Below are 22,284 nucleotides of genomic sequence, written 5' to 3' on the forward strand. Positions count from 1 at the left end.
TCACAAAATTGATACGAACCAAGAGAGTTTTTGCATGTCTGGGAAAGAAGCTACTAAAACCCAGGTGCCGACTAGCACCCTTTTACTGTCTCTGGAAGGTAGGTGCTTCTTGTGTTTTCAGTGGAAACGGCAAAAGGATTAGCATCAGCCGGAAAGCATACTGCATCACCACGCAAGCAGCAGCATTCAGTAGTAGCAGTACTCGTAACTAAATACAATACCATCGATGTTAGACTAGAAAAATTGTGTTGTGCTATACCTTTAAAACTTAAAGCTGAACTCTAGCTTTTGTTACACTTTACATCGTTTGTGTGGGCCAAGCTTCCTACGAGAGGTTGTGACAGAGTATGTGCTCAGAGTATGAGGCCGGAAGGTCTTTGCACCCAGAACACAGTGCTGTATGTAGCCTCAGCTAAATACTGTTTAATACAGCACATCCAGCTGCCTCACTTGTTAGTGAGGGACATTGTTGGCCCAAACGAACTATGTAAAGTGTTACAAAAGCTTTAATAGTAATATACTTCAAAACAGTGAAGCCATGATGCAAAATGCACAAACACGAATAATAGTGACCATTACAATTACAGGTACAACAAGTATCAATGAAAATATGAATCAATAAACACTTTATAAGTCACTAGAAGTCTATCCACTGATAAACAGTGTATGTGTAATAAACGTCCTAATGTGCCTCCAAAAAAAATGCATTGTGCTATGTCTCCACCATCACTAATAGATAAGCCTCTTACCAGAGTATCAGACCTCAAGATCATGGAAGTCGGCTCACACGTTATTACTATAGGGTACAACTTTTTTGGCACAGATTCTGCCAATACTGTGTAATGTCTTCGGTACTCTGCTCATATAAACAGCTAGTGCATATATAACGTAAAAGGGTAAAGCTCATAGTGTGAAAATTGCATTTGAAAGCTTTCTGCCGTTCTAGAATCTTTGGTATCCAGGGCCCAGAAGCACTCTTCTGCCTCTCTACCACCTGAATCTATTCAGCAATATTCACTGCCTTAAAGCATTCATACCCCTTGACATTTTCCACATTTTGTTATGCTATAACCAAAAATGTAAATGTATTTTATTGGGATTTTATGTGATAGACCAACACAAAGTGGCACATAATTGTGAATTGAAAGGAAAATGATAAATGGTTTTCAAATTTTTTTACAAATATCTGAAAAGTCTGGTGTGCATTTTTTATTCAGCCCCTCTGAGTCAATAATTTGTATAACCACTATTTGCTGCAATTACAACTGCTGGTCTTTTTGTGTATGTCCCTACCAGCTTTGCATATCTGGAGGGAAATTGTTGTCTATTCTTCTTTGCAAAATATCTCAAGCTCTGGATGGAGAGCATCTGTGAACAGCGATTTTCAAGTCTTGAAACAGATTCTCAATTGGATTTAGGTCTGAACATTGGGCCATTCTAACACACGAATTTGCTTTGATCTAAACCATTCCATTGTAGCTCTGGCTGTATGTTTAAGGTTGTTGTCTTGCTGGAAGATGAACCTCTGCTCCAGTCAAGTTTTTTGCAGACTCTTTTACAAGATTTTCGTCTAAAGATTGCCGTCTTTGGCTCTGATCAGCTTCCCCATTTCCTGCTGAAGAAAAGCATCCCCACAACATGATGCTGCCACCACCATGTTTCACGGTGGGGATGGTGTGTTCAGGATGATTTGCAGTGTTCGTTTTCCGCCCACATGTAGCCTTTTGCTTTTAGGTCAAAGTTCAATTTTGGTCTCATCTGACCAGAGCACCTTCTTCCGCATGTTTATGGTGTCCCCTAAATGTCTTTTCCAAAACTACAAACGGGATTTCTGCTGGCTTTCTTTCAACAATGGCTTTCTTCTTGCCACTCTTCTGTAAAGGCCAGATTTGTGGAGGGCACAACTAATAGTTGTCCTGTGGACAGATTCTCCCACCTAAGCTGTGGATTTTTTCAGCTCCTAAATAGTTATCGTGGGCCTCTTGGCTGCTTCTCTGATTAATGCTCTACTAGCCCAGCCTGTCAGTTTGGGTGGAAGGCAATTTCTTGGTAGGTTTGCTGTTGTGCCCTACTGCTTTCAATCATTGGATGATGGATTGAACCGTGCTCTGTGAGATGTTCAAAGCTTGGGATATTTTTTTAAAACCAAACCCTGCTTTAAACTTTTTTCCTGACCGGTCTGGTGTGGTTCTCCGCCTTCATGATGTTTAACTAAGGCTCTCTAACAAACCTATGATAAATTATATCCTATGGAGAAGGGAATTATGAAAATATGGTCGGTCAGCAGCATGATCTATCATCGGCTGTGTCTGTCCACAGACTGATGAGTACCTACTCGCTGCTACTCGCTGCTGGTACCATGTGACCGCCATGACCAGTCACAGCAGGTCACATGACAGTTGTACACAATGGATAGCTTCCTTTCATGCCATTCAATTGTGTACAATAGTGTTACTAGCTGTGATTAGTCAGTTTGAGCGCATGGTACAGACAGGGCTAATCACAGCCCATTTGTACCATGTGATTAGCTTTGACAAGTCACAGCTAATCACAACAAAGCAGACTAAATCAGTTTAACTCAGTAAAAGTTCATTCAGTGTTTTAAACAAACCTAATGTGTTTAAAAAAAAAAAATTATACATTTTTTTTTTCTCTACTGTCACTAGTCTGTGTTCCTGATAACCGCCACCCCAGTTAATTGATGATGCTGCACTGCATTGGTGACAGTATGTTAAACAAAAAGTGCAATTTCTTAATTTTTCAAAAAAAAAAACAAAAAGACCCTTTTATGAAATACCTTGGACTGTCTACTTTCCAAATGGGGTTATTTCTACTGTCCTGGCATTTTAAGGCCTCAAAAAAGAGTCCGTCAATACATCAGGATTGATCGATTTTCAGCTATATAACCTAGTTTGTGAACTTTCCTACAGACTGAATATACACTGATTTGGGTAGCAGAATGCATTATGGGCTACATTTTTGAAGAACAAATATTTGCTACCAAATTTTTATAACTGAATCTAAGAAACACTTTTTTTTTTTTTAACCCCAAAAATTTCAGTCTTTTTTCGTTTTAGCAAATAATTAAAAAATCCTGTGATGACCTCAATACCGGGCGAATTCTGATACTTCTCATCTCTCGTAAAAACCTACTTTTTTTGCTCTACAATTTAGAACCCCCAAACAGTATATATATTTTTTTCAAGCAGAGACCCTAGAGAATAAAATGTCGGTCGTTGCACTATTTTATGTCACACGGTATTTGCACAGCGGTCTTTCAAACTATTTTTTTTTATTTTTTCAAATACACTTTACTTAATTAAAAGAAAAACAAAGCAGGGAAGTTAGTTAGCCCAATTTGTTTATGTAATATGAAAGGTGATGTTATGTAAATACCCAACATGTCACGCTTCATAAATTGCGCGTGCTCATGGATTACTTTAAATTTTCCATAGATGATGTTTTAAAAGCATTTGCAGGTTACCAGTTTAGATTTACAAAGGATGTCTGGTGCTAGAATTATTGCTCTCGAGGTGTGAGACCCTCTTCCGCCATGTGCAGAAGTATTCCAGCGGCTGCCCAGAAGAAAGCTCTATTTATGTGAAAAATGTGATAAAAATTTAGTTTGAGAAAAGTGTTGTATAACTTTAATTGTATGAATTTAAATTGGCCTGGGCAGGAGGGGGATAAAAGTGCCTTGTATTGAAGTGCTAACAGTGAGAAAAGCTATCTCCCATCACCAGGCTTACTTTAACTGGTATAAAAACAGACCTCTCAACCCCCTGGAATTTGCTATAACTCGAATTCTAGCCTTCCTATTGTCTGACCTGGACCTGCATCTGGCCCTGGGTTCACACTGATGTGAACTGGATGTGAGTTTCCCCGCATCCAATTTGCATGACAGAGTGTGACCGTCTCTTCAGATGTGAATTCAGGCATTAATTCGGACCTGATTCGCACCTGAATCGATTAACAGGGACTCACTGGACCCCCTGCTGTGACCCCTGACCATAGCAAGTGTGAACCCAGCCTAAAGAGACAGGTTTCTGCCTTCTCCATTCTATTTCAGAAACTCATGGCTTTGAAGTTGCTTGTCCAGATCTTTGTACAGGGAGTTTCTCCTGACAAATCCCCACTCTGACGTTCTGTATCTACTTGGGATCTAAATCTAAAACAATCTGCTCTTCGTATACCTCTTTGAACTGATTCGGCAACCTTTTCTTCTTTCATAGTCCATGTGGTCCTGAAACCCAGACCTCCTCCCCAAGGGTTCTCTTCCTTTCGCCTCAATGAGGATATTATCTTCCCTTCCTTATGGCCTGACCCAAAGTGCGCCAAGGAGATTTCACTCCACTGCCTGGATATTATGGCCAGAGCAGTTAGGGTCCACTTAGCTTCAACATCTTCCTTCAGAAAAAAAAACGGAGTCCCTCCTTGTCCTCCCTGAAGGTCCCAAGGAACATCCTTCCTCCTCTTCCACCATGGCTAGGTGGCTCAGGCAGATCACTTCCAGAGCTTTTGACCTTAAGGAAAGGACCCCTCCCTTTTTCCTTTTCATACTCTTTTCACCAGATCTGTTGTTTCTTGAGCTTTTCAGCATCACGCATCTGTTTCTCAGGTCTGCAGTACCGCCACCTGGTCCTCCTCTCATACGATCTCAAAGCTTTACTGGATTTATCTCCCTGAACTCTGCTGATGTGAGCATTAGCCACAAGGTGCTTCAACCTGTTATCTGAAAGTTTTGGGTCGGTTAACCCTTGTTTCTCTTACGTCCTCCGACAGTCGCCGCCGCCTCTGTCATCACTATTGGGTATTGACTTCCGCTCCGCAGGAGTAGCCAGGCATAAGAACAAAAGCATTTAGCATAGACACACCCATGGGGGCTGTCCCACTGGTCAATACTCCCCTGCAGTGATCCATCCCAACTCAGTTTGTCTCTGCCTAGCGTCAGGAGTAGTTAGGCTTCCCTGTGCTGGGGCTACAGTCTCAGCCTTTCTAATCTTTTTTTTCTTTGAAAATGTCAGTTTTTCCTTTGCTTTACTAGCTGTTTATTTTGTCAGCTTTAGTTTTTAGTCAGATCTTCGGATGAAGATGGATTCTTGCGGAGCTGGGAATCGGACTGACCGCCCTGGCTCTCCAGGGCAGAGGGTGAGAGGGATCCCCAGCCCGCCATCAAGCGTTCAGCCATGTGTTCGTCCTGGCATTATGAACGACCCATCCCTGCTCGCAGCAGGGATGCAGCCTGTGAGGTGGCTACCTCACTGGACACATCTGCGGTGCTGCAGTGTCCTATTCTTCGCTAACGGCATTCCCTGTCAGATGAGGACAGCGGCTTTCCATTCATAGAGGCACCCCACGCCATCTGGTACAGGTGAGTACTTTCTGTGTGGGGCCTCTGTCTGGGGTGGCAGTCCTGTGTTGCTGGGTGTTCCCCATGTCTGTGCCTGTGTGGGGCTCCCTGATGCGATCCCTGTGGGGGTCTCCTTTTACATGCGCTGCGGTGCTGTGTGGTTTTGGGGGCCCCTTCCCCTGTGTCACTGCGCTGTTTTGGGGGTGCAGACTGCGTGTGCGGCAGCCGCAGCGGGTAAAACCGCGCTGTCTGCCATTTTACATATGGGCAAGCATATCTGTCTTCACTGTGGGCTTAACTGCATGCTGTTTTGGCGCTCTGTGGGCCAGAATGATCGTTCCGAGCACATGTTCGGTGGCCATCTTGCTGAAGCCTCCCATTCAGTTCTATGGGCAGCCATTTTCCCTTGGTCTTGCAGCTTATAGTTCAGCCTCTGATGACCTCACTTCCTTTTCCTCTGAAGCAGCGGTCGGTGTGGTAACACTGTGGGGGCTCTGCAGACTGTCTCTTCCATAACTCTTTGTTTTGTCCTTCCTGGCTCAGTTTTGTCTCCTTTTGGGGGGTCTGTGTTCACTGTGCATATAGCGGTGGGCTGCGCACTCCGCAGCGATCTTAAAGGGCCAGTACTTTTTTATTGCATTTTTTTCTATAACTTGGGCAATGGAATCTCAGGACAGCAAATTCCCTCCAGCCCTGGTGGGGGACCCCAGTCCTGCTGTACCCCCTGTTATACCTGATTTGGCCGCCGTAGTGGCGTGTCTTGTGTCCAAAATGGAGGTGCTGATGGCTGAACGTGCTGCTAGGAAAAGGCCCAGATTATCTATCTCCTCTTATTCAGATGGTGATGTGGCTGCTGTGGCGGGCATGCCCTTTTCAGGGTCTCGCTCATCCCTGGACCCACTGGGGTCTGAGGGGGAGGCGGAGGTGGAGGCGGTTGATGATTCTCCCCCAGGGTCGCCTGAAGAACGTGCGACTATTGATGAGTTTATTTCTTCTGTGAAAGAAACCCTACACTTGGAGGATGAGCCCAGTCCTCCGGGCATTGTGTCCTAATTTGGTACACACAGAACCCACAAGTCGTCGCAGGTTTTTCCCTGCCCCTCTGAGTTTCATTACACGGTGAATGAACTGTGGCGCAATTTAAAACGTCCATTCACAGTACCTAGTCGGTTTAAACTGCTTTATCCCTTTGCGCCGGCTACGGACTCGTGCTGGTGTGTGCCTCCACAGGGGGATCACACTGTGGCCATTTTAAACAAGGCTACCTTGATTCCCACTGAGGACACCCCGGTGTTCCGGGATCCCACGGACAGGAGGTTGGAGTCTCTTGCCCGCCATTCTTACACGGTAGCGGGTTCCTTGCTCAAACCTATTTTCGCGTCCGTCATGGTGGCTCAGGCGTTGGCGGATTGGACTAAGGTGCTTAGACGCAACCTCGCGTCTGATTCTGCCCCACCTGCCACGCTGGCTATGGTGGATCAAATTCACCAAGGAGTCATGTATTTGTGCGATGCCGCCTTAAATGAGGCCCCTTCGGCCGCACGCCTGTCGAGTGTCGCGGTGCTTAACCGTCGACTGATCTGGCTGAAGAGCTGGTCGGCTGACCAAACATCACGGAAAACAGTTGCTGATTTTGCCTATGCAGGTTCTTGCCTTTTTGGCGAGGCGTTGGATACCTTTGGTAAAAGGCTTCACGGGGGGCAAGAGCACGATGCTGCCCCAAAACCCGAAGTACAAGTCCTTTCGTGGCAAGCGGGGTTCCGCCTCTCGACCCAATCAAGGTCCTTTCGTGCCTTTAGGAATCAAACCAAGGGCAAGCCCTTCAAGGGCCAAGGTAGCCAGAAGAAGCCCTGGGCGGGCAAGCAGAAGTCTGGCAATTTCGGTGCGGCGGGTCAATCCGCCTCTGACTGAAGGGGCTCTCTCACCCGTTTCAGGGGTGGGGGGGACGTTTGCACAGTTTCCTCCAACCTTGGCTGCTCCGAATTCCGGACAGGTGGGTTCAGGAAATCATTCGATCAGGGTATAAGATCGAATTCCTTTCCCGGCCGGCGGACAGATTCTTTCCCTCAAATCTTCATTTGACCCCAGGGCGCCTGCAGGACCTGCGTCAAGTGGTGCAGGACCTCCTTGCCCAGGGGGTGATTGTCACGGTGCCTCATCGGGACAGGTTTCGGGGGTTTTATTCCAATCTGTTCACTGTGCCCAGAAAGGAGGGCAAGGTACGTCCTATTCTGGACCTGAAAGCGCTGAACCGCTTCGTGCGCGTTTCAGAAGTTCCGTATGGAATCTCTCCGCTAAGGTGGTGGCCTCCCTGAGCCCAGGGGAATTCCTGGCCTCTATAGACCTGAAGGATGCGTACCTACACATGCCCATTTTCGAGGGTCACCAGAGGTACCTTCGGTTTGCAATAGCGGAGGACCACTATCAATTTGTGGCGTTACCTTTCAGTCTCGCTTCGGCTCCAAGGGTCTTTACCAAAGTGTTGGTGCCTGTTCTGGGCCTGCTAAGGGCACAGTGCATTGCGGTCTTGGGATATCTGGACGATCTCCTATTAAGATCGAGTGTCAGCCAGGACCTGCTGCGCGATCTGTCCACCACGGTACAGACGCTCCAGGAGTTCGGATGGACCATCAACGTGCAGAAGTCGACCTTGTCTCTTTCGGTTCGTCTTCCCTATCTGGGAATGATCCTGGACTCTGCTCAGGCAAAGGTGTTCTTGCCGGAGGACAAGCTCCGGATCTTACAGGACGAGATCAGATCCCTCAGGGACAAGCCGTCCTTGTCACTCAGGACCTGCATGCGGTCCCTAGAGTTGATGGAATCGGCCTTCGAGGCGATACCCTTTGCTCAGTTTCACACACGGTCTCTTCAGGCGGAGATCCTGGCCAGGTGGGACAGGCTACCTCAGTCCTTGGATCTGAGTGTCTCATTGAGTCGCCGGACCAGAATGGATCTTCTGTGGTGGCTCCAGTCCCTCGCTGTGTCAGAAGGAAAGTCCTTCCGTCCGTTACTGTGGACGGTGATTACCACGGATGCCAGCCTGTCGGGCTGGGGTGGAGTCCTGGGCAACCTGTCTGCCCAGGGCACTTGGTCGGGGGAGGAATCCTCACTTCCGATCAATATATTGGAATTGAGAGCGATCAAGCTCTGTCTCTTCCAGTGGTCGGATCGACTTCGGGGCCGTCCTGTTCGGGTTCAGATGGACAATGCTAATGCGGTGGCTTACATCAACCACCAAGGGGGCACCAGGAGTGCCCGGGCGGCCCGGGAGGTGACCGACATTCTGTCTTGGGCGGAGACTCATGTCCCGGCAATCTCAGCAGTTCACATTCCGGGTGTGCAGAATTGGCAGGCCGACTATCTGAGCCGCCAGACCCTGGACCAGGGGGAATGGTCCCTGTACCCGGAAGTCTTCCAAATGCTGTGTGCGTAGTGGGGATCCCCAGATGTGGATCTGTTAGCGTCTCGGCTAAACCACAAGGTGGAAAGATTCGTGGCAAGAACGCGCGATCCGTGGGCGGACGCCTCGGATGCGTTGGTGGCCCCTTGGCATCAGTTTCGTCTGATGTATTCCTTTCCTCCGATTCAGTTGTTGTCCAGGTTCCTTCGCAGGCTAGCCTCAGAACCGAACTTTGTGATTCTAGTGGCACCGGACTGGCCACGCCGGTCCTGGTACGCCGACGTTGTTCACCTGGCGGTCGAGCCTCCTTGGCGGCTGCCAATGCGGAAAGATCTACTGTTTCAGGGACCGATCTTCCATCCTGCTTTACAGTCGCTGGCTTTAACGGCCTGGCTGTTGAAAGCCAGGTCCTGAGAGACAGGGGTCTCTCCCCAGAGGTCATTCCTACTCTAATCAAGGCTAGGAAAGCCTCGTCTGGTAAAATTTATTATCGCACTTGGAAAGCCTATTTTGCCTGGTCTGAGTCCAGGGGGTTTTCTCCTCGCTCATACTCGACGACGAGAGTGTTGGCTTTGCTTCAGACTGGTGTGGACCAGAGCCTGGCGCTGGCCACGATAAAGGGCCAGGTTTCTGCACTGGCTATTCTTTTTCAACGCCCTGTGGCGTCTCATTCCTTAATTTGCACCTTTATTCAAGGTGTGCGTCATTTGGCTCCTCCCCGGAGGGAGCCTTTACCTTCATGGGACTTGAGCTTGGTTCTGTCCGTATTACAGCATTTTCCCTTTGAAAACATCCGGGAGATATCGTTACCTCTGCTGTCTAAAAAAGTTGCCTTTCTAGTGGTGATCACTTCGGCTCGCAGGGTGTCAGAGTTGGCGGCGTTGTCTTGCCACTCTCCTTATTTGGTGGTTCACAAGGATAAGGTGGTCTTGCGACCTCATTCGTTTTTTTTCTCCCTAAGGTGGTCTCTGATTTTCACCTTAATGAGGACATTGTTTTGCCTTCGCTTTGTGTGAAGCCTAAGCATCCTAAGGAGGTTGCATTGCATTCCTTGGATGTTGTCAGGGCGATCAGGGTATACCTGTCGTCCACTGAGTCCTTTCGGAAATCGGATTCCCTCTTTGTCCTTCCTGAGGGACCTCGGAAGGGCATGGCCGCGTCTGCGGCGACCATTGCCAAATGGATCAGACAGACCATTGAATAGGCCTATGCTTTGAAGGAACGGGTTCCACCCTTCCCTGTTGAGGCGCACTCTACCAGATCATTGAATACGTCCTGGGCCTACTGGCATCAGGCCTCAGTGGCCCAGATGTGCAAGGCTGCGACTTGGTCATCAGTGCACACCTTTTCCAAATTCTATAAGGTGGATGTTCTGGCATCGGCTGATGCCTCCTTTGGCCGCAAAGTTCTCAGTGCAGCAGTGCCATAGGGGACCCTTGTTTTTTTGTGGGTCCCTGGCTGTTGGGGTTTTCCTGGGTTGTTGCTCCTGTTGAGCTTTTTCTATTGCCCAGAAGGTTCTCTTACTGTGCATGTAAGGTTCCTTTCTCTGATGTGGGTACTGCGTTGCCTTTTCTGTGGTTGCGTCTCCCACCCCTCATGTCTACACTGCTTTGGGACATCCCAATAGTGATGACTTAGAGGAGGCGGCGACTGTCGGAGGACGTAAGAAAACTTAATTTTTGTAAAATCTTACCGTAAAATTCCTTTCTCTGAGTCCTCCGACAGTCGCCGCCCCCGCCCCTCTTTTGGGGTTTTTTCTTGTACACCTACTGCTATTCTACCAAACTGTATTGACCAGTGGGACAGCCCCCATGGGTGTGTCTATGCTAAATGCTTTTGTTCTTTTGACTAAGTCTTATGCCTAGCTACTCCTGCGGAGCGGAAGTCCATACCCAATAGTGATGACTTAGAGGAGGCGGCGACTGTCGGAGGACTCAGAAAGGAATTTTACGGTAAGATTTTACAAAAATAGTTTTTCTGTAGGCTTGTTTGCTATGTTGTGGCCCTCATTTCATTGATTGAGGATGTTTTATAGTCTGACAGGGGTCTCCAAACTTTCTAGACAAGGGCTAGTTTACTGTCCTTTAGAGGGGGCCAAACTTTGGCCACTGGGGTTAGAAAAAGCCCCAGTGGCAGTGAAAGTAAACAATGCCTCAGGCTTGGTGGTCAAAGGGAAAAAAAATAACTAAAATTACATATTTAGCACATGTGGTCAGTAGCTGGAGGAACAGTGCCCCATCGTTGGTACTAGTGGAAGGAATAGTGCCCATAATTGGTGTCAGTGGAGGGAAAAGTGCCCCATTTTTGCTGTCAGTGGAAGGAATGGTGTCCCATCATTGGTGTCTGTGGGAGGAATTATGCCTCAACTGTTGGCTGTTAGTGAAAGGAATGGTGCCTTTATGTTTTCTGTGAGAGAAATAGTGTCTTGTATTGGTGGAATAAAAGTTCCCAGGGCCAGAGAAAGGCAAGCAAAGGGCCACAGTTTGGTAACCACTGGTCTATGACTACAAGTCTCGTATTGTGTAATTGAGATGGGAATTTAGAATTGATGTTACTAAACCGACAACAATCAAATCAGTCTGTATATGTGGTAAAGCATGCTTGTCATACTCACTGTGGTACCTAAGGGGTTAATCCTCTGCATTTTGTACAAAGGCTGTTTGATCATGTCTCTTTGATCCCCCCCCCCCCTTTTTAATGTCTCCAGTAAAATAACCTGATATTTACAGAGCCAGGGGACAGGCTGCACATGCTCAGTTTGGTACAGTGCCTTGCGAAAGTATTCGGCCCCCTTGAACTTTGCGACCTTTTGCCAAATTTTAGGCTTCAAACATAAAGATATAAAACTGTAATTTTTTTCTGAAGAATCAACAAGTGGGACACAATCATGAATAGGAACGAAATTTATTGGATATTTCAAACTTTTTTAACAAACTGAAAAATTGGGCGAGCAAAATTATTCACCCCCCTTAAGTTAATACTTTGTAGCGCCACCTTTTGCTGCGATTACAGCTGTAAGTCACTTGGGGTATGTCTCTATCAGTTTTGCACATCGAGAGACTGAAATTTTTGCCTATTCCTCCTTGCAAAACAGCTTGAGCTCAGTGAGGTTGGATGGAGAGCGTTTGTGAACAGCTTTTTTCAGTTCTTTCCACACATTCTCGATTTGGATTCAGGTCTGGACTTTGGCTTGGGCATTCTAACACCTGGATATGTTTATTTGTTAACCATTCCATTGTAGATTTTGCTTTGTTTTGGATCATTGTTTTGGACAAATCTCCGTCCCAGTCTCAGGTCTTGTGCAGACTCCATCAGGTTTTCTTCCAGAATGGTCCTGTATTTGGCTCCATCCATCTTCCCATCAATTTTAACCATCTTCCCTGTCCCTGCTGAAGAAAAGCAGGCCCAAACCATGATGCTGCCACCACCATGTTTGACAGTGGGGATGGTGTGTTCAGGGTGATGAGCTGTGTTGCTTTTACGCCAAACATAACATTTTGCATTGTTGCCAAAAAGTTCGATTTTGGTTTCATCTGACCAGAGCACCTTCTTCCACATGTTTGGTGTGTCTCCCAGGTGGCTTGTGGCAAACTTTAAACGACACTTTTTATGGATATCTTTAAGAAATGGCTTTCTTCTTGCCACTCTTCCATAAAGGCCAGATTTGTGCAATATACGACTGATTGTTGTCCTATGGACAGAGTCTCCCACCTCAGCTGTAGATCTCTGCAGTTCATCCAGAGTGATCATGGGCCTCTTGGCTGCATCTCTGATCAGTCTTCTCCTTGTATGAGCTGAAAGTTTAGAGGGACGGCCAGGTCTTTGTAGATTTGCAGTGGTCTGATACTCCCATTTCAATATTATCGCTTGCACAGTGTTCCTTGGGATGTTTAAAGCTTGTGAAATCTTTTTGTATCCAAATCCGGCTTTAAACTTCTCCACAACAGTATCTCGGACCTGCCTGGTGTGTTCTTTGTTCTTCATGATGCTCTCTGCGCTTTAAACGGACCTGAGACTATCAGTGCAGGTGCATTTATACGGAGATTTGATTACACACAGGTGGATTCTATTTATCATCATTAGTCATTTGGGTCAACATTGGATCATTCAGAGATCCTCACTGAACTTCTGGGGAGAGTTTGCTGCACTGAAGTAAAGGGGCTGAATAATTTTGCACGCCCAATTTTTCAGTTTTTTTATTTAACAAAGTTTGAAATATCAAATTCCGTTCCACTTCATGATTGTGTCCCACTTGTTGATTCTTCAGAAAAAAATAGTTTTATATCTGTTTGAAGCCTGAAATGTGGCAAAAGGTCGCAAAGTTCAAGGGGGCAGAATACTTTCGCAAGGCACTGTATGTATTGCTAAAGAGTTTTTTTTTTTTTTTCTTGGGAGAGTGCATGTGATCAGCACAGACCTAATCGGCACTGCCCAGACAGAGGCTTAGGGGAAAATCAAAACTTCTCCTACAAACTTTACTCTGAACTGATATAAGTCACAAGACTGCTATATACTGCTGATAAGGTATTATTCTATTAAGATTTACTAAAATAATTCCATTTCTATGTTTTGTGTACTGTGGGTGACCAGATATAGTAAATGCAGGGTCCTGGGTTTAGTAACACTTTAACTGTAAATTCAGTATCTTGGAGTACAGTACAGGACACGGGTCCCTCTTCTCTGTTCACTGCCTCTTATTGCTTGCTACAAAACTGGAGTCCCGTGGAGTGGGTGGTTATGTGAGGGTGAACGCGGGGCATTTCCAGCATCCCTTTTGCCAGTATCCAGTCACCTGAAGGTAGCAGCAAAAAAACCTACGGGCATGGACCAATAGCCCTGTGTTCTTTACTGAACTCCAAGATAGTGGATTTGCAGGTAAGTGAAAACTCACATTATGCTTTTTGAATGCATACATAGCTTTTAATAAAGCCCATTAAAGGAAATATAATACATTTTTTATATCAGAAGCTTAAATTACTCGCAAATAAAATCATATGAGTTAAGTGACTATAAAGTAGTATAAATCAAAAACTTGAGACCTGTTCTGGATAGTAATATTCTAAAATTTGAGTTATTATAACTGATACAAGTTGATTTTGCATTGTTGACCGTTTTAAAAGAGCGTACATAACACTTTTTTTTTCACTGCCACATTCGTTAATGGTATTAGTAGTTGCTGCAGTTAACAGACTTGAAGACAGGAAAGTCTAACTTGATCTTCAATGATAATCTGCCAGGAGAACTTGTGGCCTTAAAGAAAGTGCGTCTTGATAACGAGAAAGAGGGCTTCCCTATTACTGCTATCCGAGAGATAAAAATCCTCCGCCAGCTCATCCATCGCAGTGTTGTCAATATGAAGGAGATTGTTACTGACAAGCAAGATGCACTGGACTTTAAGAAAGACAAAGGTGACTTCCTAGAAGAATCAATATCCTCATGTGGCTGCTCATTATTTGTTTAGGATTTATATTGTAACAATTAATTTTTCTGTGTATTAGGTGCCTTTTACTTGGTGTTTGAATACATGGACCATGACCTGATGGGTCTCCTGGAGTCTGGGCTGGTGCAGTTTTCAGAAGACCACATAAAGTCATTTATGAAACAACTTATGGAAGGACTAGATTACTGTCATAAGAAAAATTTCCTGCACAGAGACATCAAGTGTTCCAATATCCTTTTGAATAACAGGTGACAAACAGTAAGGGATGATTTCTCAAACAGATGATTGCTGTGTACAGGTCAAAAACTCATTGTGTTCTTTTTACAGTGGGCAGATCAAGCTGGCAGATTTTGGACTGGCAAGGTTATACAACTCAGAAGAAAGGTAATTGAGAACTTAATTTGTTACTCTGATTGTACCGTTTTGTTAACACACCATGAGCTAATTCAGAGTACCATTAGAAGAGTTTAAAGTATATAGGTATAAAGAGTTTCATTTTGTTGTGTTTAACTCTTATTCTTTATAATGTTGCATTCTAAGATGTTTTAACTTTTGATTTCATGGTAACAGTGGAAGTTCTCACTGGCAGCTAAAGGTGAAAGGGCAAAGTGAGGACAATACAGCATTAGAAATGCAAGCTTCTTTCTTTAGCTTGGTCATATTATATACACCAGTGTGGGATGTGGAAATTTAATTAGATGGCACACAATAACAGTTCAAACAGATGGCAAGTTAAAGCAGTAGACAAATAATTGGAGCTTCATAGAATGGGAGTCTCAGTAGCTAAGGAATTCATGAACTGGCTACATAGAAAAGGACAGGATTTTATGGGTAGAACATTTATTACATATGTCTCTCAAATATTTTTTCTTCTGAAAAAAAGTAGTGAAACACCTTGAGGTTGTATGTGCTGCAATGGCTGTGCTTTTTTTCTATGGTCCTATTCATCGTTAAAATCTTTGTGCCGATTTATAGTTTGTCAGAAAGCATTTAATTTGTGTCACTGGCCCTGTGTATTCTTTGTTTGCTATTGACCGTAATGCTGGGTATATACAGGCTAAATATCGGTCGAAATCAGTACAGTAGAAACCAGTTGACATTCGGCCAGTGTGTACTGCTCCCTGTCCGACAGAAGCTGGTATGGCAACGAACGGGCATGCTCGATAACCAGCATCCCATTAGCGCTGACAGCCAATGGCTGCGGGTGCTGACCTCTGTGTTCTGGCAGGAGGGTTTGCGTTCCATCTGTTGGAACACAATAGCACAGCAGCAGAGGAGTTCCCTGCACTAACATCACTTCTAATAGTACAGTGATCTCAGTTTTTTTTTTTCCCATTCAGCCCGCTGGGTTGAATGGGAAAAAAAACTGTGTGTGTGTTCCAGGCTTAACAGTGGGGTGCTTTATGCACCATGCATGAAATGTCATCACAAAATTCAAACTAAAATACTCCTCTTAATTGCTCAGTACAGGGCACATGCAGCTTATTCATAAATCATGGGTTACAGGCTTCAGTGATTGGACACTGGCAAGCTTTTGAGAACATGGCCCCCTTGGCTGCCTCCCGTATAAATCTATCCCACGATGTGAGTTCTCAGTTTTTCATTGGTGTCTGAAGATGATGGACCTCTCCTCCTTCTCCTAAACGAGGAAACCAGCTTTACTAGTTTATTTTATGTTATTTTCCTAGAATTCTTCATTCAACCCTTGTTTTCTAATGCCTACACAGAAGCAGTGTATCCTGATCGTTGCAACCTCGGTAAAACCTTGGGAACCTGAAAGGATTTTCACTTCTTCAAAAATCCTTGAACTCTATCCATTGCAAAAAAAGTGAGCTATTACTCTGGTTTATCTTGCTGTCTGTGTCTTAAACAGACATATCACTGTACCTATAGAAGATATTCTTTCTCTCAAAGATTCTGCTGATTGAAAATTTGAAAGCGCTTTTTATCCTGGCAGGCCCAACCCTGCAACCAGCTCTTGCTAAAATTTCTGTATGTTAAACTGCAGCTAATAGGACCAGGACAATGAATAACCAACACAATCCCATTTCCTCTTATGTTCATTGAGGGACACATCTTCTATTCTCGACCATAGGGTTATCCATAGGTCTCCAGCTACAGGAGGACACTAGGCAGAAATAGAAACTCGGCATAGACTATGGACAGTCCTGGCCGATTAAAAAAGAAAACCCTCTCTACATAGCCAATTCAGTTATTTCTGCCTAGTGTAGGAGTAGAGACCTTAACTTCCTGCTGGGACCTCTGATTTGCATAGCTTTTTTACTTTTTTTCTTCAGATTTTTCCGTACGGAGCTCTTCAGTCAACAGCCGAAATGCGCAATGGACTCCATAATCTAGATCCAGTGGTCATCCTAGGCAGACCTTTAGCTCGGCGCTTTTTCAACCATGAAAAAGCCCCATCCTGGACCAGGGCAGGCCAGTGAGTTGTCTTGCGTGGGTATGATTGGGTGTCTATAGTCCTTGTCACAGTGTTACCCTGGCCGACAGCCCCTCCACTGTGGTGGTGAGGAGGTTCTGTCTCCGGAGTGTTACCCTCCACACAATGGATCGGTTAGTAGATTCCCACCTTCTTCCCATGGGTACTCCCTGGGCTGGGCCCCCCCCGGTCTTTCCCCCCTGTTGCTTTCTATATTATCTGGGACACATGGCATGGGGTTGGGGGTCCTATTCCACTAGTCTTGCTGGATCCCAGCTCTGTCAGGGTTATAGGTGGAACTACACAGGGCTATGTGCACACATGGCTGTCTCCCTTATCTGTATCCCTGGATGGGAAGGCAGCCCCCCTGATTGAAGTCAGAGGGGTTTGCTGGTCCATCCCCCCCCCTCCTGGTATGCTGGAGCACTTGTGGGGCGGTGGCTATGTCGGGCGGGCATTGAGTCCTATTACCAATGTATGGGCTTGGGTTGCTGAATGGTAAGGGGTGGGGATTTTCCGACTCCCCTCCTTGCCTGGTGACTAAGCTTGGACCCTCCCATTGGTGTGCTCATTACGTGGTCGGGCTGTCTTCAACTTTAGACTGTGCCTTTGTGGCCTCCTCTGTTCCATGCTGCCGCCGAGGTAGGCCTGTAACCTCCTCGGACAGGGTGGATCTGTGGGGGCAGTGTTGACGGCCCTGCCGAGGGCAGTTGCGGCCACCATCTTGCTTCAGGGCATCTGCCCCTACTCTCCCACGTTCTGTGACCTGGATGCTGAGCTGAAGGAGTTGCATGAGAAGAAGCAGGAGGCACGGTGTGTTTCAGGCTATAATTTCACTGCTTGTCACTGCGGGCTGCGCTGTACAGGTCAGCCTGACACTGCTGCCGATGCATTCCATGAGCTCCCTGTATACACTGACAGCCAGAGCTGAGCTACCCCCTGTATGTTCACCTCCTGTCATGCCCTGTATCCCTGGGCTCAGGATCCACAGCACTGCTTTATACTGGATCCACAGATATGCTGGCACTGTAGCGCTCCAGTTGCTTTTGCTGATCTAGTTACACTTGTCAAACACAAGGCCCGGGTGCCGGATCCGGCCCTCCAGGCCATTTCATGTGGCCCTCCCACCTCTCCTGCAGCTGTGGTAACCCCTTTATTGTTGCTCCACCTTGTCTCAGCAGTCAGCAGCAGAGAGGAGGACAGATCTCCTCCACCAGATCCTGCACTTCTTTGCAGCCGCAGCGCTCCCTTATCTTTCCCTTGGTCTTAGCATTCATTAGACTCTAGCCATTCTCTGGTCCTCCTCCAGTCTCTGCACTTTATGCTTCCCAGCTCTGCCCCAGCGTCTTCCCGGCAGCAGCACAAGGTAAGGGGGTGCACTGTGATGTAAGCGAGGGTGAGGGACTCAACTTCTGATGGTGAGGGGGTGCTCTTGACATCTGATGTAAGTGGGTTGGGGTGCTCTGGACATCTAGTCTTACAGATACTACTGGCCCTTTGAGGGCAACCATAATGCTGATTCAGGCCAGTTTGAAATTACGGAATAAAAGATATATTCTATATAAGTATATACCCTCGCGCCTCTGGAAAGCCTAATTTAAAAAAGTATCTAAATTAATAATTAAATAATATTGTGTATCTAGTGATATAAATATATTCACAAACAAGTGAGTGTTGGTAAGCAGCTGCTATAGTTTAAAGTATATAGAAGTTTAAGCCCCAAAGGGGTTAATATAGCGCTTGCTTCTAATTAGTCAGGGGTGAGCAATTCCTTCTTCACACACCTGAATAGTGGACAATCAAGTGAGGAAAATTTATTTCCTAAAGGTGATAGCAAAAATATAATAAAGTGCTAGATGAAATAAAGCTAAAATACATTAATGAATAAATATATAAAAAACAGTCAAAATATTATAAAAGTCCCAATGTGAGGTTCCTTCATGATCTTGTGCAAATAGTGTCCTAATAAGGTTTCTCCAATATTCCAACTGCTGGTATAATCGGCATAACTTGTAGCATAATGCCCCGTACACACGTGCAGATTATCTGCAGACTTTTGTCTTCAGATTTACCTTTTCTATGTAGTGCAAGGGCCTGCCAGATTGCATACAAATTGAAAGTGTTTAGGTTTGACCTCATATTATATGGTTTTGGTAAGTCTGCAGACAAAAGTCTTCAGATAATCTGCACGTGTGTACGGGGCATAAGGGGTGCACACTCACCAGACTTGGTGAGTGTGCACCCCTTATACTACAAGGTCTTGTTGCCATATAGCAACAAGACCTTGCGAGCTTGTGGCTTCCCAAGCCTGTAGGTAACTGCTGGGCTCTGTGGTTCACTATGGTCCGTGATACTCCTGTATTGGAAACCGATCCTCCAGGTCCAAATCAAGAGGGGGACAAAAAAGTGCTCTGATAGTGCAGTACCATTAAAAAGTGGTGTTATTATGATTTGCCGATAAAATATAGTGTAATCTAATTTGGGGCTTAAACTTCAGTTTGAAATTACGTTTGACACCCCTGATCTAGTTCATGGCACTGCCTAACGTTTGCCAGGTTGTGCAGCCTTTGGGGGGAGAATAATGGCAATACCACTGAAGATTCACAGTTTGGATTCCATTTAAGGCTTTTCACCCAGCCATTGGCCCCTCGTGCTACTACCGAGGCATCCCTCCTGGCTCCCTGCTGATACTGCTCTGCAGTTCAGTGTAGATGTAGTAGGCACTGGGTTGTCCCCTTTGCAGTCCTGTAGTGTTGGGATACTGGTAATCATTCCTGATTCTGCTGGAAGAGGAAAGCCGCACCTTTCACCTCGGTGTGGGGAACATTAGGAATGCTTTGAGGGCAATAGTAAGTAGCCATCCTCCCTTTTGAGGAGGCCCTTCTGCCTGACCGCAACGGTCTTAAAGCTAGACTGATGTCCACGGTCTGTAAAAATGATGGACCACATGGCACCCTTGGAGGTAGTCCTGCTGTGCTTCCAGCTCTCTGTCTTGGCACAGGTGCCTAGGCGAGTCCTTTCGCTTGCATATGGTCTGCTGTGCAGGTCGACAGCACACGCGGATTTACCCTTCCAGTTGAATGTCACTTCAGTGCTTCCTTGGCATCTTCGGGGACCTGTCTGGCGAGAGTTCCGTTCTCCCACAACCTGCGCAGATGCAGGAATTGTTTACCGGTATGTTGTTTACCGGGCGCCAGAGTTCGGCACATAGCGGATCGGGTAGACAGATTATTGGGCGGGGTTGGGGATGACTCAGCGGTCATGGTGCATGTGGGCACTAATGACCAAGTAAGAGGAAGGTGGAGGATCCTAAAGAACAATTTCAGGGACTTGGGGAATAGATTGAGGAAAAGGACCTCCAAGGTGGTTTTCTCTAAAATACTGCCGGTAACTTGAGCCACACAGGAGAGGCAGAAGAAGATTAGGAAATCTATCTTTCCCTGATGAAGAACAGAACTGTTCTAAAAAAAGTTTGAAACGCGTTGGATCAGGATTTATACTCTGCCAAAGGGTTTTTTACTCTATGTAACACTACTGATTCATGTATGGCAGCATTTCCATAGTGTTCCACGACATGTATTTTTATGCTGTGATTTCTATGTACAATTTTGAATCTTAACTATGTATTTTTGAATAAAAGTAATGATTTTTTATACTTTTTTGTGTCTGTTTGCCCACAAAATCCCAAACTGAGGAGACCAATTCTTTTATTCTTATATATAACTAGGGATGGTGGCAAACTATACCAACCCTAATCTGAAAAGTTTTTGAAGGAGATTAGGGAACTTAACAAGTGGCTGAGGAATTGGTTTAGGAAGGAGGGGTTTGGGTTCCTGGAGAACTGGGCTGACTTCTCAGTCGGCTACCGGCTCTTTAGTAAGGATGGGCTGCACCTTAATGGGGATGGTACAGCTCTTTTGGGGAGAAAGATGGCCACCAAGTTGGAGGGGCTTTTAAACTAGGAGACGGGGGAGGGCTCAGAATTAGTCAGTCAGGAGGGAGCAAAGGACAGAAGGCAGTAGTAGAGTCAGCAGCGACAGTAGTTCCATAACGTCAATCGGGGGTCTGTGCGGGAAAACCTCAGACCAAACAGGAATAAAAATAATCACCATTCACTATCACCTTCCACAAAACTAAGAGGGGTATATGCAAATGCCAGGAGCCTAGCTAATAAAATGGATGAGTTGGAAATGTTAGTACATGAGGAGGATATAGACCTCGTGGGAATAACGGAAACTTGGTTCGACCCCTCACATGACTGGCTGGCCAATATCCAAGGTTATTCGGTGTACCAGAAGGACAGGGTAGGAAAAAGAGGGGGAGGGGTATGTCTCTATGTCAAGAATAATGTAAGGGTTTTAGAGAGGAGTGATATTATGGAAGGGAGATGAGTATGGAGTTAGAATCCGTGTGGGTGGAACTCCATAGGTAAGAAGAAAAGGGAAAAGTAATTGTGGGGGTTTGCTATAGGCCACCCAACGAAAGGGAGGAGGTAGAGCTGGAATTTATATCACTGTTGGGTAAAGTGGCAAAACTGGGATCAGTCATCATATTGGGGGTATAAAAAATGTGGGTATTGCTGCGCTAAAACATTAATTGTAATTGTTGCTAAAATAGATTTAAACATAATACGTATAAAATACTGTATAAAAATGAGTCAAATAGACTTAATACAGCTGCCAACACCTGACCTTAAATTAGGAACTTTAGATCATGAAATAACATATATATATATATGGTGTAGCGCTTGTAATGATAACATGAACTGCACAGTCCAAATAAAAAATTCATAAGATAAAACTAATGGAAATCAAGTCCTTCCTAGAAAAATGTGCTCCCAAAGGTAAATGCCAAACTCTCCACGTTCCAAAAGCCCAGTGCATAGAGACCACCACCGAAAGATAGAAATGGCCCCTTACCACAATGCAATGATCCCCGCCACAGAGATCGTTTCCAGCCTATACCACAGATCAGGAGACTCATGCAGATGATAGACCAACTCCTTGTGACCTCCACATCAGCTCCGCTCGGAATATATGCATGTGTAAAAAAAGGGAACAGCTCCCATAGTAAAGTACAGTAACTGATTTTATTGATACAGGAACACAATGCAATGATCCCCGACACAGAGATCGTTTCCAGCCTATACCACAGATCAGGAGACGCATGCAGATGATAGACCAACTCCTTGTGACCTCCACATCAGCTCCGCTCGGAATATATGCCTATTTTCTTTTTTGGATGCACAGTTCTGCAGAGAAAGAGCCACGTCTTATTTTGTCTTTTATAGCATGTTTACAACATGAAGACTTCTGATCATATTTACAACCATGCTGGTCTGCTCTTAGTGCATTCCATAGCATACGCCGTAATCCTCCTCAAGCAGACCCTCAAGCAGGCTGGAAACTATCTCTGTGGTGGGGATCATTGCATTGTGGTAAGGGGCCATTTCTATCTTTCGGTGGTGGTCTCTATGCACTGGGCTTTTGGAACGTGGAGAGTTTGGCATTTACCTTTTGGGAGCACATTTTTCTCGGAAGGACTTGATTTCCATCAGTTTGATCTTATGAATTTTTTATTTGGACTGTGCAGTTCATTTTATCATTACGAGCGCTACACCATATATATTATACATCATATTGGGGGACTTAAATTAT

At 45.5% G+C, this 22,284-nt stretch overlaps 1 protein-coding gene across 1 annotated transcript in view; it reads left to right on the forward strand.

Annotated features, from left to right (window-relative positions):
* Nucleotides 1–22,284, forward strand: part of CDK12 (cyclin dependent kinase 12) — a 265,108-nt gene that overhangs the window by 60,364 nt on the left and 182,460 nt on the right. Inside the window, exons 5-7 of the mRNA XM_082271762.1 lie at nucleotides 13,988–14,158; nucleotides 14,249–14,438; nucleotides 14,518–14,574. Coding sequence (XP_082127888.1) covers nucleotides 13,988–14,158; nucleotides 14,249–14,438; nucleotides 14,518–14,574 — 418 coding nt within the window. The remainder of the gene's footprint in view (nucleotides 1–13,987; nucleotides 14,159–14,248; nucleotides 14,439–14,517; nucleotides 14,575–22,284) is intronic.

The sequence above is a fragment of the Pelophylax lessonae genome (genome assembly GCF_965119305.1).
Source record: "Pelophylax lessonae genome assembly, chromosome: 11".
NCBI lineage: Eukaryota > Metazoa > Chordata > Amphibia > Anura > Ranidae > Pelophylax > Pelophylax lessonae.